The 18,569-nt window shown below is 43.1% G+C and overlaps 2 protein-coding genes across 2 annotated transcripts in view; both read left to right on the top strand.

Moving 5' to 3' along the window:
* The first annotated feature begins 3 nt into the window (after positions 1-3).
* Positions 4-7,938, top strand: kat14 (lysine acetyltransferase 14). Its single transcript, XM_057843813.1, has 10 exons — positions 4-244; positions 346-467; positions 536-657; positions 727-893; positions 3,533-3,955; positions 4,027-4,523; positions 4,596-4,735; positions 4,868-5,043; positions 5,113-5,303; positions 7,748-7,938. Exons 1-10 carry the CDS (start codon positions 4-6, stop codon positions 7,919-7,921), a joined length of 2,253 nt encoding a protein of 750 aa, XP_057699796.1. The 3' UTR covers positions 7,922-7,938.
* A 5,009-nt stretch (positions 7,939-12,947) lies between these two features.
* The window catches only part of arfip1 (ADP-ribosylation factor interacting protein 1 (arfaptin 1)), a 31,997-nt gene continuing 26,375 nt past the window's right edge, over positions 12,948-18,569 (top strand). Inside the window, exons 1-2 of the mRNA XM_057844527.1 lie at positions 12,948-13,138; positions 16,519-16,790. Of these exons, the coding sequence (XP_057700510.1) occupies positions 16,521-16,790 (270 nt within the window). The 5' untranslated portion in view covers positions 12,948-13,138; positions 16,519-16,520. The remainder of the gene's footprint in view (positions 13,139-16,518; positions 16,791-18,569) is intronic.

Raw genomic sequence — 18,569 nt, 5'->3', positions numbered from 1 at the left:
CTCATGGACGACGTCCCGGCGGCCCAGGCGGCGTGCGCTTCCGCCTCGGAAGGTCTGGAAGAGGGCGAGGTGGAAGGCGAGACGCTCCTGATAGTGGAGTCCGAGGACCGGGGCTCGCTGGACCTGTCGCACGAGCACAGCGGAGACTCCTTGGCCAGCGACTTGGGCGAAGACGCGGATGGCGTCTGGGCCTGCGACGATTTGGCTTTTTACTGCGAGCGCTGCCACAAGTGGATCCCGGCAGGTACCTGCCCTCTGCTAGTCTTTAAATCTCATTTAGGTCACATCACTCTGCCGGTTGTCAAAAATCTTAAAGAATAACACAACGCTAACGCGTGTTCTTAGCTCATCTCCACGGCAACCAGCCCAGCTACCTGAAAGGCGACAACTTCTTCAGGTTCGTGTGCCGCGACTGCTCCGAGGAGGGCAAGGAGACGTTCGAGAGGATGCGCCTCACCTGGCAGCAGGTCCTATCGGCGCCCCGTCCGCGATAGCGTGAGAGCACGTGCGGCTAACGTGCCTTTGCGTACGCTAGGTGGTCATGCTAGCCATGTACAATCTTTCTCTGGAGGGGACGGGACGCCAAGGGTACTTCCGCTGGAAGGAGGACATTTGCGCCTTCATCAGCCGCCACTGGAACTTCCTCCTGGGCTCCAGGTTACTTCCTGTCGCTCGGAGTCGCACGGCAGCGCGGCGGGGCTGATTTTTCTTTTGGCTGCCTAGCAGAAAGAAGACGTCCACCTGGTGGAGCACGGTGGCCGGCTGCCTGTCGGTAGGGAGCCCCGCTTTTTTCCGCTCGGGGGCGCAGGAGTTCAACGAACCGGGATGGTGGAAGCTAGTCCACAACCGACCGCCGACCCTGCGCGCTCACAAGTCCGGCACCAAGGTCAAAGGTAGAGAGACAGCCAGAACAAAAATTGGTATTTGCCATATGACAAAAAGGGATTTTGCCACGTGGCATTTTATTGCCATGTGGCAAAATGGATTTTGCCAAAATGGATTTTGCCACATGGCAAAAATAAAATGCAACATGGCAAAATCAGTTTTGCCACTTGACAAAAAAAATGCCATATGGCAGAAAAATGCTACATGGCAAAATCAATTTTGCCATATTAAAAAAAAATGCTATATGGCAAAAAGAAAAACAATTTGGCAAAATCAATTTAGCCCCATGGCAGCAAAATCCATTTTCCACATGGCAAAAAAATGCCACATGGCAAAAAGGAATGCCACGTGCCAAAATCCATTTTGCCACATGGCAAATATTTTGCCACTTGGCAAAAAAATTCTACATGGCAAAAAAAAATTCCACATTGCAAAATCAATTTTTCCACATGGCAAAAAAGATGCCACATGGCAAAATCCATTTAGCCACATGGCAAAAAAATGTCACATGGCAAAATACATTTTGCCAAATGACAAAGAAGTGCCACATGGCAAAAAATGCTTCATGGCTAAATCCATTTTGCCACTTAGCAAAAAAATGCCACATGTCAAAATCTATTCTGCCACATGGCAAAATCCATTTTGTCACATGGCAAAAAATGCCACGTGGCAAAATCCATTCTGCCACATGGCAAAAAAATTGCCACATGGCAAAATCCATTTTGCCACATGGCAAAATCCATTTTGCCACATGGCAAAAAAATGCCACATGGCAAAAAAAACGCCACATGGCAAAATCCATTTTACCACATGGCAAAATCCATTTTGCCACATGGCCAAAAAATGCCACGTGGCAAAATCCATTCTGCCACATGGATAAAAAATTGCCACATGGCAAAATCAATTCTGCCACATGGCAAAATCCATTTTGCCAGATGGCAAAAAAATGCCACATGGCAAAATCCATTTTGCCACATGGCAAAAAAACGCCACATGGCAAAATACATTTTTCCACATGGCAAAAAAAATGCCACGTGGCAAATAAAATGCCACGTGGCAAAATCAATTTTGTAACATGGCAAAAAAAGATGCCATATTGCAAAATCCATTTTACCACATGGCAAAATCCATTTTGCCACATGGCTAAAAAATGCCACGTGGCAAAATCCATTCTGCCACATGGAGAAAAAATTGCCACATGGCAAAATCCATTTTGCCACATGGCAAAAAAATGCCACATGGCAAAATGCATTTTTCCACATGGGAAAAAAATGCCACATGGCAAAAAAATGCCACGTGGCAAAATCAATTTTGTAACATGGCAAAAAAAGATGCCATATTGCAAAATCAATTTTACCACATGGCAAAATCCATTTTGCCACATGGCCAAAAAATGCCACGTGGCAAAATCCATTCTGCCACATGGAAAAAAAATTGCCACATGGCAAAATCAATTCTGCCACATGGCAAAATCCATTTTGCCAGATGGCAAAAAAATGCCACATGGCAAAATCCATTTTGCCACATGGCAAAAAAACGCCACATGGCAAAATACATTTTTCCACATGGCAAAAAAAATGCCACGTGGCAAATAAAATGCCACGTGGCAAAATCAATTTTGTAACATGGCAAAAAAAGATGCCATATTGCAAAATCCATTTTACCACATGGCAAAATCCATTTTGCCACATGGCTAAAAAATGCCACGTGGCAAAATCCATTCTGCCACATGGAGAAAAAAATTGCCACATGGCAAAATCCATTTTGCCACATGGCAAAAAAATGCCACATGGCAAAATGCATTTTTCCACATGGCAAAAAAATGCCACATGGCAAAAAAATGCCACATGGCAAAATCAATTTTGTAACATGGCTAAAAAATGCCACATGGCAAAATCAATTTAGCCACATGGCAAAAAATGCCAAATGGCAAAATGCATTTTTCCATGTGGCAAAAAATGCCACGTGGCAAAAAAATTCCACATGGCAAAATCCAGTTTGCCACATGGCAAAAAAATGCCACATGTCAAAATGCATTTTGCCTTGCAAAAAAAATGCAAAAACGCAAAAACAATGCCACGTGGCAAAATCCATTCTGCCACATGGCAAAATGCATTTTTCCATGTGGCAAAAAATGCCACATGGCAAAATGCATTTTTCCATGTGGCAAAAAATGCCACGTGGCAAAAAAATGCCACATGGCAAAATCCAGTTTGCTACATGGCAAAAAAAAACGCCACATGGCAAAATGCATTTTTCCACATGGCAAAAAAAATGCCACGTGGCCAAAAAAAAAATGCCACATGGCAAAATCAGTTTTGGAACATGGCAAAAAAAGATGCCACATTGCAAAATCCATTTTGCCAAATGGCAAAATCCATTTTGCCACATGGCTAAAAAATGCCACATGGCAAAATCAATTTAGCCACATGGCAAAAAATGCCACATGGCAAAATCCATTTTCCATATGGCAAAAAAAAAATGCCACAGGGTAAAATTTATTCTGCCACATGGCAAAAAAATGCAACATGGCAAAATCAATTTTGCCACATGGCAAAAACCACTTTTCGTTCTCGGCCCTGCTGGGTGAGCGGTTGCCATTTTCGCGCCTTGCGGGCAAACTTCTTACGAAGTTCCTGTGTCACAGCTGCGGTCTGCAAAGCTGCCGCCGCCGAGCCCGCCGTTGCGGCGGAAGGTCTGCGCAGGCGGGGCGGCGGCTCGGGCGGAAGGAACACGCTGGAGACGGCCACGCAGCTAAAGGAGAAGCGCTCGCGGACGCAGGAGGCCAAAGACATCCGGCGCGCTCAGAAGGAAGCGGGGTCCGCGCCCGTCAAGGCCCGGGGCACCGGGACCAAGCGGCGCCCGCCCGACGCGCTTTTAGAGAAAGGAGAGGTGCCGGACTTCTCCTCTCTCAGTTCTTCCGACAGAACGCCGCCGAGCAGCCCCTCGCCGTCGCCCTCGCCCGACTTCTCCGCACCCGGTACGCCGGCCTCTCGCTCGGCCACGCCCAGCCTGCTGTCAGAGGCCGACCTCATCCCGGATGCCATGCCGCCCCAGGCGCTTTTTCACGGTGAGTCAACGGAAGAAAGGATGGTTCGGCATGGTTTGGTGTTTTATCACCGCGGTCGATACTCCGTCCAGGCGACGAGGAAGCTGAGGCTGACGCCTTGATCGACCCCGGGACGGAGTACGCCCCTCCCCCCGCCCGCAAGAAGTCCCGCCCGGCGCCGCCCCGCATCAAACGGGAGGCGGACAGCGAGGACGACGGACGACGCTGCGACTTTGAGGAAGAAGCGGAAGGCCCGCGTCCGGACCGGAAGAGGGCGGCCGCCGGCGACAAAAGCCCAAAGGGGGGCAACCCTCGGATTCCTCGCCACGCCCCCGCTGGCCCGTACGAAGAGCGGATACTGCGACGCCGTCTGGATGCGTGCCCGTTGGCGCTCGCCGTCACGCCGCAAGCCCGACGCCTCCGCCGGAAACTGTTAGTGCGCCAGGCCAAGCGGCAGCGAGGACTCCCCCTGCTGGACATTGACCGCGCGCTAGGCCTGGCGGGAGGCGTCTGCGGGGCACCGATGACACAACGATTGGGCGACGAGCGTGGCCGCCCCAGAGATCTCCGCATATTGGACCGCTTTCAGGTATTCCGCCGTAAAAGCGACAGGAGTGTCCTGGCGGCGGCCATTTTGGGTCAGTGCCCTTTTTCTCTCCAGGTCAAATGTTTGGAGGGTGGTCACGGGGGCCACCCCTCGCCGCAGCTGTCTTTTAGCTGCCGCTTAACCGGAGCCGACGGCGCCTCGGAGCAAGCCGTCAAGAGCCCGTACACGTCTCGGCTCCTCAAACCTTACATCAGGTAAAAAGAAAACAAAAAAAAATCTGAGACAGTGCTTGAAATTTTGGTCTTGGTCCGACCCAAGGTCGCTAGATAGGTCGCTATCGAATGCCGTTTTGCCAAAGATTAAAAGGACGCCGTCACCGTTCGCAGGCGCGACTACGAAAGCCGTCCCCTTAAGATGCGTCTGCTGGCCGAGATCCGAGCGCACCCCCACCGGCGGGACCCCGGCTGGATCCCCGAGGCCGACGCCCCCCTGGACTACCGCTACGTGCGGCCTTCTCACATCCCGTCGGTCAACGCCATGTGTCGCCACAGCTTCTGGCCAGGTAAACCCCCAACCGACCCCGGCGTTTGGCTTCCTTGTAAGCGGGGCCTGCCGTCTACTTCCCTCGCAGGAGTGGACCTGTCAGAGTGCCTGCGGTATCCCGACTTCAGCGTGGTGGCCCTCTACAAGAAAGTGGTGGTCGGGTTTGGCTTCATGGTGCCCGACGTCAAATACAACGAGGCCTACGTCTCCTTCTTGCTGGTCCACCCTGAGTGGCGGAGGGCGGGCATCGGAACTTTTATGATCTACCACCTCATACAGGTCAGCGTCTCGTGTTTTTCTCCGTCTACCCATCGGTCCAGAGAAAACTTCATGGCAACGGGTTTGGTCCGGGTCCTTGAAATCCTTCAAAGTGCCATTTTGGGGCATTAGATTTCATTTCCTGTTAAGTTTTGGTCACGTCCTACTGATTTTGGCCATTTAACTAACATCACCTGTTGATTTTGGGTTACTGAACAGTAAGTGACCCAGGAATGCCCCTAAGTAAATAGGAAGTGGCCCGTAGGTGCCCTGAGACAAACAGGAAGTGACCTCGAAACGCTCCCAAATCAACAGGAAGGGACCCATTTTCAGGTCCCCTTCCTATTGATTGTGGTTTACTGAAGAGGACGTGACCTGGAAATGTCCCTAAATAATAGGAAGTGACCCGAGACCAACAGGAAGTGATGGAAAATGCTCCAAAGTTGACAGGAAGTGACCCCAAAATGAGTAGGAAGTGACCTGTAAGTGCCCTGAGATAACAGGAAGTGACCTGAAAATGTTCTTAAATCAACAGGAAGTGACCCAAAAATTGATATCATTGGCCTTCGGTGGCAGCCAATGAGTTCATTTTTTCACTTCCTGTTGATTGCGGGCGTTTACCTGACACCTTTTGATTTTGGGTTGGCTAACAGGAAATGACCTGAAAATGTCCCTAATTCAACAGGAAGTGACCCAAAAATGGACGACGACAGTGGCAACCAATGCCAGAAAAGAGGTCATTTTTGGGCATTTTTATATCATTTCTTGTTGATTTTGGGACATTCACGTCATTTCCTGTTGATTTTTGGTCACTTCCTGTTGATTTTTTGGGGCATTTTTGAGTCAATTCCTGTTGATTTTTGGTCACTTCCTGTTGACCTTGGGTTACTGATCAGGAAGTGACCCAGGAATGTCACTAAATCGATAGGAAGTGACCCATAAGTGCCTTGAAACCAACAGGAAGTGACCTAGGAATGCTCCTAAATCAACAGGAAGTGACCCAAAAATGGACGGCTATGGTTGTCAGTGGCAACCAATGCCAGAAAAGAAGTCATTTTTGGGCATTTGATATCATTTCCTGTTGATTTTGGGACATTCACGTCATTTCCTGTTGATTTTTGGTCACTTCCTGTTGAATCTTGGGTTACTGAACAGGAAGTGACCCAGGAATGTCACTAAATTTATAGGAAGTGACCCATAAGTGCCTTGAAACCAACAGGAAGTGACCCAGGAATGCTCCTAAATCAACAGGAAGTGACCAAAAAATGGATGGCTATGGCCATCAGTGGCAACCAATGCCAGGAAAGAGGTCATTTTGGGGCATTTTATGTCATTTCCTGTTGATTTTGGGACATGTAAGTAATTCCCTGTTTGTTTTTGGTCACTTCCTGTTGATTTTTGGGGCATTTTTGAGTCCATTCCTGTTGATTTTTGGTCACTTCCTGTTGATCTTGGGTTACTGAACAGGAAGTGACTGTCACTTCCTGTTGATCTTGGGTTACTGAACAGGAAGTGACCCAGGAATGTCACTAAATTGATAGGAAGTGACCCATAAGTGCCTTGAAACCAACAGGAAGTAACCTAGGAATGCTCCTAAATCAACAGGAAGTGACCCAAAAATGGATGGCTATGGCCATCAGTGGCAACCAATACCAGGAAAGAGGTCATTTCATGTCATTTCCTGTTGTTTTTGGTCACTTCCTGTTGATTTTTGGGGCATTTTTGAGTCCATTCCTGTTGATTTTTGGTCACTTCCTGTTGATCTTGGGTTACTGAACAGGAAGTGACCCAGGAATGTCACTAAATCGATAGGAAGTGACCCATAAGTGCCTTGAAACCAACAGGAAGTGATCTGGAAATGGTCCTAAATCAACAGGAAGTGACCCAAAAATGGATGGCCATGGTTGTCAGTGGCAACCAATGCCAGAAAAGAGGTCATTTTTGGGCATTTCATATCATTTCCTGTTGATTTTGGGACATTCACGTCATTTCCTGTTGATTTTTTTGGGGCATTTTTGAGTCAATTCCTGTTGATTTTTGGTCACTTCCTGTTGATCTTGGGTTACTGAACAGGAAGTGACCCAGGGATGTCCCTAAATAAATAGGAAGTGACCCCACAAGTGCCCTGAAACCAACAGGAAGTGACCCAGAAATGCCCCAAAATCAACAGGAAGTGACTGAAAATCAGCAGCAAATGACCTGAAATTCCCCAAAATTAAACTCGCTGGTTGCCATTGACCGATATAAACATCCAATCCATTTGAAGTGGAAGGGATGACATTCGCTGCCACCACGTCTCTTCAAATGAATTGGACGTCGACTCGTGATAAACTCAATTCAATTGACCACAGATGGATGAAAAAGCGCTTTTCTGTTTATTACTTGTATAGTCAAATCTGGAAGAATGATTTCCCGACGCATGTATCGACAATTGCTATATCGCCATGCTGTTTTTGTCATTTTAGACGTGCATGGGCAAGGACGTGACGCTGCACGTGTCGGCCAGCAATCCCGCCATGCTGCTGTACCGGAAGTTCGGCTTCCAGGCCGAGGAGTACATCCTGGATTTCTACGACGAGTATTACGCGCTGGACAGCGGCGAGTGTCGGCACGCTTTTTTCCTGAGACTGCGACGTTAAAACTTCCTGTCAATAAATACAAGATTTTTCTTCCATTTTGCTTCTCATTTATGATTTAGTTTAGCCACTTAGACACAGACAATAAGAATCTGAGTGTCCTTATGGTCTGAACAGTTTTAACGTATCACATGGGAGTTTGATATACCGTAATTTTTGGACTATAAGGCGCACCTGACTGTAAGCTGCCACCCCAAAAATTTGACACGAAAACGACACTTGTTCATAGATAAGCCCCACTGGACTAGAAGCCGCAGCTGTCCTCTCTATATTATGGTATATAGACACCTAAAGATATTAACCGCTAACACTATATTTGACAGCGGCATCTTAAAGAGCATACGCCAGGAGAAAAAAAGTCTTAAATAGCATTATTATGTGAATTAGAATCATATTTTGAGACGATTCGACTATATACAACAATTTAGCAAAGCGCAGATGACGAGAAATTAGTCTTTTAATCTGCCGGTTAGCCACGCCTACCATTATAGGGCTCTAGCGTCCCCAACAGGTGGATGACGTCAGCGGGTGAATGGGCTCGTCGGTTTTACTATTCAGCCCATTTAGGGGGAATTATTCAGAACGAGGAAAATGCAACGAAGAGAGCCGCAAAATGTCATTGTTTCAGTTTCTCTACTCCAATATTTTTACAGGATATTCTTTTTATCCAAGTATTTTTCCCCAATAACTAAATAAATGGCTTGAGAAGGACCAGTCGGCCCTTCGAGAGGGAACGATTCACAACGAGGAAAATGCAACGAAGAGCGCTGCAAAATGTCATTGTTTCTGTCTCTTCAATATTTTTACAGGATATTCTTTTTATCCAAGTGTTTTCCCCAATTGCTAAATAAATGGCATGGTCACAGTCTTGTGCTAAATGGAATATGAAATCATAAAAATGCACTTATTCAGGACAACATGGCAAAATGACTCCATAATGGTCAAAACTGTCGACTTCACCTTTACTGTCGCACCTCCCGAACGATATTTTATGATACCTAAATCGGACATATGTAATTTCCCATCCCCGGCTTTGGAGAATGTAAACAAACCAAGAGGCGCGACAGCTAGCCGACATGCTAACCCGAACCGAGAGATGTTTCAAAGTCTTCGAAGCGGAAAATCACACATAACTAGCCCCTATTATTTGACATGACGACTGGGTTGTTGATTGTCTTCGCGGACCGGCAAACCGCCCGGCGGAGAGCAATTTACAGCTTGTTCCCCGGAGGAGGGCGGCTGCAGTTGTTGTGCAGCTAATGTGCACGAGGAGAGCTTTTTACATGCCTATCAATGATCAAACGTAAGTAATCCTTTATTTAAAGAAAGTTTGTAGTGTTTACTTTGTAATCGCTGTATTCGTATTTGACATAATACAAAACAAAATGTTTACTCACTTCCTCGTAAGGCCAGTGGTCCCACAGTAGTCGGGCTTGTTTTGGCCAATATCCACGGTGAATGGGAACCTTTTGAAACGCCTCTCCCTCATACAGCAAGATTTTTCTGCAGCCGTTTGGCTGGCGTGATGAGAAAAATAAACGCATTAATCCGCAAAATCAGCTGAATTCTTAGTCCTCATACACAACAGTATGGTTGGAAAGTGAAGAGGACGCCTTCATCCGTACACGTCACAGCGCCCTCCTCCTCAATGCGAGACCCAAGGCGGGAGTCACTCATTTTCATGGCGCGCGATTAAAAAAACTAAATAAATATAGCGATCGCTTCCACACACATCCAAGCGGTCCATATCATTCAGGAGCATAAAATACCGCGTGTATAATGAAATAAACATGCTTTTTCGTGTCACATGCACTTTAAGACCAAATGAACCACCCTGAAGCTTTGAATCAGTTGGCTGCAAAGCTTCATTTGGCCATTACTGCTCCCTTGAGGGAGAAAGTCCACCTGTGCTGCCACCTGCTGTCAACACTTGTCGTAGAACCTGCCTCCTAGCATGCATTGCGGTGCTACGAATGTAAATAATAGGGCTGTCAAACGATTAAATTTTTTTATCGAGTAAATCACAGCTTAAAAATTAATTAATCGTAATTAATCGCAATTCAAACCATCTATAAAATATGCCCTATTTTTCTGTAAATTATTGTTGGAATGGAAAGATAAGACACAAGATGGCTATATACATTCAACATACGGTACATAAGTACTGTAATTGTTGATTATATCAATAAATCAACAAGATGACATTAACATTATCAACATTCTGTTAAAGCGATCCATGGATAGAAAGACTTGTAGTTCTTAAAAGATAAATGTGAGTACAAGTTATAGAAATTTTATATTAAAACCCCTCTAAATGTTTTCGTTTGAATAAAATTGGTAAAATTTTCAAACAAAAAGAAAAACTAGTAGCTCGCCATTGTTGATGTCAATAATTACACAATGCTCATGGTGCTGAAACCCATAAAATCAGTCGCACCCAAGCGCCAACAGAGGGCGACAAAACAGCAAAAAAACAAGTAACAAATGGACATGACACTGCTGTCATTTTAATCCGTCTGAGTGGGGCATGTGTGTTAAATGCGTCAAATATTTTAACGTGATTAATTAAAAAAATTAATTACCGCCCGTTAACGCGATAATTTTGACAGCCCTAAGAACAATCAATATCTAAAGCTACATCACGATTACTAAAATTAAAAGTGACTTTTGTTATAATTGTATGCAGCACTTTTGGCAATTTCTATCATGTCTTGATGGCTGCACTTCAGCTCGCAATTCAGTTTGACTTGAAGGTAGTTTGTTAGTGTTTCCAATTATGAATTAAAAAGGTCAATTGAAACTTACCAATGCAATCTTTGAGTCAGGGAACATTTCTTTTGAGAAGTGATCAGCAATAGTTGCAGGCAAATTGTGTTCGGCAACAAATTGGCAGAATAAAATCTCCGCTTTCGTCACTTTTCATTCTACAGACTTCATCTTTATGACCAGTTTTTAATCTTACTTTTAAAATGCAACATAATTACAGTTACAAATTACTTCTCCCAAAATGTAATTGAGTTAGTAACTCAGTTACCTGAATGTATGAGTAATAAGTTACTCGGCAAAGTAACTGGTGTTGCCTTTTATGTTTTTGTCTTCTTCTTTTTTTCAAAAAAACAACAAAAAAAACATAACCTTTGCTATGTTTGGAAGTCATTTATTTATTATTTCATTTGGATGTGGAAGTTTTAAAACTGTTACTTAGGTTCGCTAGGAAGGTTCACTACAACAGAGCCATTATGAGAAGTGTACTGCTCTAAAATGGCGGCTGTTTACTAATGCCACCGAGTCTGTCATTTCGCATGTAGTTTTACATGCATGAGATATCTAGGCGTGTAGATTGTAGGCTGTCGGCTACAGTCAGGTAATATTGGAGCCACCTAGCCTAGCATCGCATTTGCAACAGCGTCACAACAAACACTTCGCTCTCAGTGTCTCTGACTTTTCTCGCGTCATTCAACTAACGTAGTAACGCATATTCTCTCGTTGCCGAAACGGTGACAAAATCCGGAGAAAAAAAAACATAATGCACGAAAAACGTACAGGTTTTGAATATACGGCGTACACATTTAAAGTTCAGTGCTCACTTGTACAAATTACGTCGAAACCGTACAATTTGACAGGTATTTCTGATTGGCTAGAAATTGCCTTCGTTCGCTGCTCAGATTGGTTAAATTGTATGACGACAGATCAAGATCAGATGAAAAGAGGGTTCGTCCTCTGTGTGTGTGCGTGTGTTTTGTGGAAGATTTTAAAAAATTACACAGTACAGTCTAATCGAGCTAGGGCGGGCACAGCAGTCTGTCAGGGCGGGCCCGGCCCCCGAATGCCTGCCCATGCCGCAGGGTCTAGGGCGGGGGGACATGACAACACAACATTTTATGTAAATAAGCTGCGCCTCTACTTCGTGGATTTTCAATTTTCGCGGGTGGGGGCGGTCCATGTTAACAGTGAAAAACGAGGATTCACTGTATTACGTGTCAGCAGACTTCATTTCTATGGAGGACCAGGAGTGCCAAAATTCAATAAATAAATACACAAATAAATAATTAAAAGTGTCATTAAAATGCTTGTATTTCAATATTTATTTATTTATTTATTTCAATATTTGTTTCAATTTCTATTTATTTATTTTAATTTATATTCATTTATTTCAATTTTTATTTATTTATTTCCATTGATATTTATTTCAAATTTTATTTATTTATTTCAATTTATATTTTTTATTTCATTTTTATTTATTTATTTCAACATTTATTTCGATTTTTAGTTATTTATTGCAATTTATATTTATTTCAACATTTATTTCAAATTTTATTTATTTATTTTAGGTTTTGTTTTTCATTTCATTTTTTATTTATTTCAATTTTTATCTATTTATTTCAAGATTTATATATTTAATTATACTTTTATGTATTTATTTCAACATTTATTTATTTCACTTTTTATTTATTTCATTCTGGCACTCTTGTTCCCTCTGGAGGAACAAGAGTGCAAGAATGAAAAAAAGTGAAATAAATAAAAAAATTATTAAATAAATAAATAAATAAAAATTGAAATAAATACATAAAAGTTGAAATAAATTAATAAATATTGAAATAAATGAATAAAAATTGAAATAAATAAAAATCGAAATAAATTTAGAAATAAATATAAATTGAAATAAACAAATAAAAATTGAAATAAATAAATATAAATGGAAATAAATAAAAATTGAAACATAAATAAAATTGAAATAAATATGAATTGAAATAAATAAAAAAATAATGCATATAAATTGAAATAAATAAATATTGAAATGAATAAATAAATATCGAAATAGAAGCATTTTAATGACACTTTTAATTGTTTATTTAATTGTGTATTTATTTATTGAATTTTTTGCACTCCTGGTCCTCCATACATTTCAGCAAAGGCGCTCTTTATGGTCAAATCAAAACTAAGAAAGACTCAAAGTTGCAAGCGGTGGATTTTAACACTAGGGGGAGAGCGCAGGCAGGCAACAAATAGTTTTACAACGCGGCGGCGCCCCTCTGCGGCTGATGACTTTTTCCGGGGTCCGAAGTTCCGTCCACCTGGGCGCATTTTATTGTACGTTCATTTAATTGCCATTTTTTGCACTCAAAAGATCCTGACTGCTCTTCCACGGACGTCGCGAACCCGGGTTGGGACTTTAGTTCTATCTGCTAAAGTTAGCCACGACGGTCTTAACTCGACAAGGTACGGTCAACTACTTTAATTTTTCATTTGAAAACCCTCGCTCCATCAACTGTTCACTCATTTCTTTTTTATTTTGTGGAAAACGTGAAGAAACGAGTACTTTTCGGCCGTAACGGACGATAAAGGAAGACTTGCTTAGCTGGTTTGCCTAGCAGTTAGCAAAACCAGCTAGCAAGCGACGTCAACTGCTTTGAAAAAAAACACATAGACTACATTGCGGTCATGAATGATGTTGAAGCGTTTATAAATGAATGCACAATTGGACATGACTGTGATGACGTAGTATGTTGGCGAAAAATTGTATACGTTAACGGACTTGTGCCAAAAATAAACCTACAAGTAACAAGGGAAAGTTGTTTCGGTTAATGTGTATTATACTTTGAAGACTAAAACAGGAAGTGAGCATTGAAACTTCCAAATTTGCAAAGTTTTGGGGAACAACAGCAAGTCCAAGTTTACGTCATGGGAAACAAACTCTTGATTTTTTTTTTTTTTAACTTATTGATTTTATTTTTCACGTGTTGTACTTTGCACTTCCCTGATCGATTGACTTCCTGTCGAACAGAAATCCTAACTTTCTACTTCGCGTAGCTAACGCATCGAAATATTTAACTCATTGTCTGCCATTGACGGCGATGGACGTCCAATCCATTTGAAGTGGGGGGGCTAACAGACTCCCACTCCAAATGGATTGGACGTCTCCTGATGATAAACTCATTGGTTTGTATTTTGGCCACAGGAAGGAAAACATTTTTTTTTAAACTATGGCTGTCATAAAAAATGCCTTCTAAATATAAAACTAAAACCGCAACTTCTGGAGAAATTGCTATGGGGCTTTGCTGCGGGGAGATACAGATCTTAGCACTGCCCAGGTTGTAGTGGGGACATTTCAGGGACATTATCAGGTCACTTCCTGTTGATTTGGGGACATGTGCTGGTCATATCAGGTCCGTTCCTGTTGTTTTGGGGACATTTCCTAGTCATATCAGGTCACTTCCTGTTGATTCGGGGACATTTGGGGGACATGTCCTAATGATATCAGGACACTTGATTTGGGGACATTTGGGGCACATGTCCTGTTGATATCTGGTCGTTTCCTGTTGATTTGGGGACATTGATTTTTTTTTTTTTGTTTTTTTTTTTTGCCATTGAAAATGAATGAGAAATTTGGACGTCCATGGCCGTCAATGGCATCGACTTCCATATGTGTCAATGGAATCGGGGACATTTGGGGGACACGTTGTATTGATATCTGGTCATTTCCTGTTGATTTGGGGACATTGATTTTTTTTTTTTTTTTTTTTTTGCTATTGAAAATGTATGAGAAATTTGGACGTCCATGGCCGTCAATGGCATCGACTTACATATGCGTCAAAGGAATCCAAGTACATTGGCATCAATAGAATCGACATACATAGCCGTCAATGGCATTAACCAAAGTACATGCCATTGGAAATGAATGGTTAATTCGGACGTCCGTGGCCGTCAATGATATTGACTTCTATATGTGTCATTGGAATCGGGGATATTTGGGGGACGCGTTATATTGATATCTCGTCATTTCCTGTTGATTTGGTGACATAGATTTTTTTTATGCCATTGAAAATAAATTGGAAATTTGGAGATCAATGGCCGTCAATGGAATCGGAGTACATTGGCATCAATACTATCAACATGCAAGGCAAAGCCCCATATAATTAAATACTGTAAATACAGTGCCTTGCAAAAGTATTCGGCCCCCTTGGACCTTGCAACCTTTCGCCACATTTCAGGCTTCAAACATAAAGATATAAAATTTTAATTTTTTGTCAAGAATCAACAACAAGTGGGACACAATCGTGAAGTGGAACAAAATTTATTGGATAATTTCAACTTTTTTAACAAATAAAAAACTGAAAAGTGGGGCGTGCAATATTATTCGGCCCCCTTGCGTTAATACTTTGTAGCGCCACCTTTTGCTCCAATTACAGCTGCAAGTGGCTTGGGGTATGTTTCTATCAGTTTTGCACATCGAGAGACTGACATTCTTGCCCATTCTTCCTTGCAAAACAGCTCCAGCTCAGTGAGGTTGGATGGAGAGTGTTTGTGAACAGCAGTCTTCAGCTCTTTCCACAGATTCTCCATTGGATTCAGGTCTGGACTTTGACTTGGCCATTCCAACACCTGGATATGTTTATTTTTGAACCATTCCATTGTAGATTTGGCTTTGTTTTGGATCATTGTCCTGTTGGAAGATAAATCTCCGTCCCAGTCTCAGGTCTTGTGCAGATACCAACAGGTTTTCTTCCAGAATGTTCCTGTATTTGGCTGCATCAATTTTAACCATCTTCCCTGTCCCTGCTGAAGAAAAGCAGGCCCAAACCACCACCATGTTTGACAGTGGGGATGGTGTGTTCAGGGTGACGAGCTGTGTTGCTTTTACGCCAAACATATCGTTTTGCATTGTGGCCAAAAAGTTCCATTTTGGTTTCATCTGACCAGAGCACCTTCTTCCACATGTTTGGTGTGTCTCCCAGGTGGCTTGTGGCAAACTTTAAACCAGACTTTTTATGGATATCTTTGAGAAATGGCTTTCTTCTTGCCACTCTTCCATAAAGGCCAGATTTGTGCAGTGTACGACTGATTGTTGTCCTGTGGACAGACTCTCCCACCTCAGCTGTAGATCTCTGCAGTTCATCCAGAGTGATCATGAGCCTCTTGGCTGCATCTCTGATCAGTTTTCTCCTTGTTTGGAAGGACGGCCAGGTCTTGGTAGATTTGCAGTGGTCTGATGCTCCTTCCATTTCAATATGATGGCTTGCACAGTGCTCCTTGAGATGTTTAAAGCTTGGGAAATCTTTTTGTATCCAAATCCGGCTTTAAACTTCTCCACAACAGTATTTCGGACCTGCCTGGTGTGTTCCTTGGTTTTCATAATGCTCTCTGCACTTTAAACAGAACCCTGAGACTATCACAGAGCAGGTGCATTTATACGGAGACTTGATTACACACAGGTGGATTCTATTTATCATCATCGGTCATTTAGGACAACATTGGATCATTCAGAGATCCTCACTGAACTTTTGCTGCACTGAAAGTAAAGGGGCCGAATAATATTGCACGCCCCACTTTTCAGTTTTTTATTTGTTAAAAAAGTTTAAATGATCCAATAAATGTTGTTTCACTTCACGATTGTGTCCCACTTGTTGTTGATTCTTGACAAAAAAATTAAATTTCATATCTTCATGTTTGAAGCCTGAAATGTGGCGAAAGGTTGCAAGATTCAAGGGGGCCGAATACTTTTACAAGGACCTGTATTCTCCGATTTCTTATATTTGATATAAACTGTGAATACAGTACAAAGCCGTTCTTAATCGCCTGTCTGTAAACGTCTTTCCCAGGTATGTCCGAGAGTAATCTGGACACGGAATCGGGCAAGACCTCCAACGAGGGCCTTCGTGCGGAAGCTGACGAAAGCCCTCGCGACGGCGACCCCTCACCTTTGCCGCCATCGGGGGACAACGTGATGTACGACGTGGAAATAGACAGCGTGGAGGATCGGTCGCTTAGCGGCGATGAGGACGTGCATCTAGGCGAAGACGTAGAAAACGGTGGAGGAAGCCAGATAGAGGAAGCAGCGGAGGAACCTGAGAATGATGTCATGTGCGCAAAGGTGACATTTAGCTAGCCATGCTTTTACTTTGACACTGGCGTTAATAAATCGGAGAGTCGGATTCGTTCATTCACTTCTTTCTTGTAAAAATGAAAAAAGTCACCCTAAGATTGCCTGAAACCAACAGGAAGGGACACAGCAGCAACAAGTGACCTGAAAATGCCCCAAAACCAACAGGAAGTGACCCAAAAGTGCCCCCAAAATCAACAGGAAGTGCCCAATGAACAGGAAATGGCTCTAAAATGCCCTATAATCAGCATGAAATGATCCAAAATGTACTGGAAGTGACACTGACATACCCCAAAATGGGTAACACTTGGCACACTTTTGTGTCCGCAGTCAAATTCGTTCATTCGACCCCTTTCCTGTCAAAATGGAATTGATGCAGCTAATGAGTTATCAAAGAAGTGACCAAAAAATGCCCTGAAACCAACAGGTAGTGACAAAAATCAACAGAAAATCCTCTGGAAGTGACGCAAAACCAACAGAAAGGGACGTAGCAGCAATAATTGCCCTGGAAAAACCCAAAAATGAACAGGAAGTGACCCGTAATACTGTAAAATTACAAGGAAAAGACTCAAGACCAACAGGAAGTGACCCGGAAATGCCCCAAAATCAATACAAAAGGACCCAAAACCAATAGGAAGTGACCTGGAAATCCCCCAAAATCAACACGAAATGATCCAAGATGTACAGGAAGTGACCCAGAAATGCTCCAAAATCAACTTGAACATGAAATGATCCAAAATATATAGGAAGTGACCCAGGGAGACCCCAAAATGTACAGGAAATGAGTCGTAAGTACCCAAAACTATCAGGAAGCGACCCAACAGAAATGGACACATCAGCAACAAGTGACTCAAAAATGCCCTGAAACCAACAGGAAATGACCCGAAATCAACAGGAAGTGACCAGTGAACAGGAAGTGACCCGTAAATGCCTTAAGATCAACAGGAAATGGTCTAAAATGTACAGGAAGTGACGTGTAACTACTCTATAATTGCAAGGAAGTGACCTAAAACCAGCAGGAAGTGACCTAGAAATGTCCTAAAATCAACAGGAAGTGACCAATGAACGGGAAGTGGCCCGGAAATGCCCTCAAATAAACATGAATGATCCAAAATGAACAGGAAGTGACCCAGAAATGCCCTAAATCAACATTAAATGATCCAAAATTTACAGGAAGTGACCCAGGCATACCCCAAAATGTACAGGAAATGACGCGTAAGTACCCAGAACTATAAAGAAGCAACCCAACAGAAATGGACACATCAGCAACAAGTGACCCAAAATGCCCTGAAACCAACAGGAAATGACCCGAAATCAACAGGAAATGACCAGTGAACAGGAAGTGACCCGGAGATACCCTAAAATCATCAGGAAATGATCCAAAATGTAGAGGAAGTCACCTGTAAGTACTCCAAAATTGCAAGGAAGTGACCCAAAACCAACAGGAAGTGACCTAGAATTGTCCAAAAATCAACATGAAATGGTCCAAAATGTACAGGAAATGACCCAGATGCCCCAAAATGTACAGGAAGTGATCAGTAAGTACCATTAATTACAAGGAAATGACCCGGAAATGCCCCAAAATCAACATGAAACTATCCAAAATGTACAGCAAGTGACCCAGAGGTACCCCAAAATGTTCAGGAAGTGACCTCGCTAAGCACGCTACAATTACAAGGAAGTGACCCAAAACTAACAGGAAGTGACCAATGAACAGGAAATGCCCTAAAATCAACATGAAATGGTCCAACATGTACAAGAAGTGACCCA

The sequence above is a fragment of the Corythoichthys intestinalis genome, chromosome 8 (genome assembly GCF_030265065.1).
Source record: "Corythoichthys intestinalis isolate RoL2023-P3 chromosome 8, ASM3026506v1, whole genome shotgun sequence".
NCBI classification, from domain to species: Eukaryota; Metazoa; Chordata; class Actinopteri; order Syngnathiformes; family Syngnathidae; genus Corythoichthys; species Corythoichthys intestinalis.
Note: the sequence above shows the minus strand (reverse complement) of the source record. Positions and strands in the feature narration are given on the sequence as shown.

Excerpts from the sequence above, each read along its gene's own strand:
- kat14 (XM_057843813.1), top strand. The coding sequence starts at position 4 with ATGGACGACGTCCCGGCGGCCCAGGCGGCGTGCGCTTCCGCCTCGGAA. Across the intron at positions 4,524-4,595 it reads GCATATTGGACCGCTTTCAG|GTCAAATGTTTGGAGGGTGG; the intron begins GTATTCCGCCGT and ends TTTTCTCTCCAG. Across the intron at positions 5,044-5,112 it reads TCGCCACAGCTTCTGGCCAG|GAGTGGACCTGTCAGAGTGC; the intron begins GTAAACCCCCAA and ends CTTCCCTCGCAG.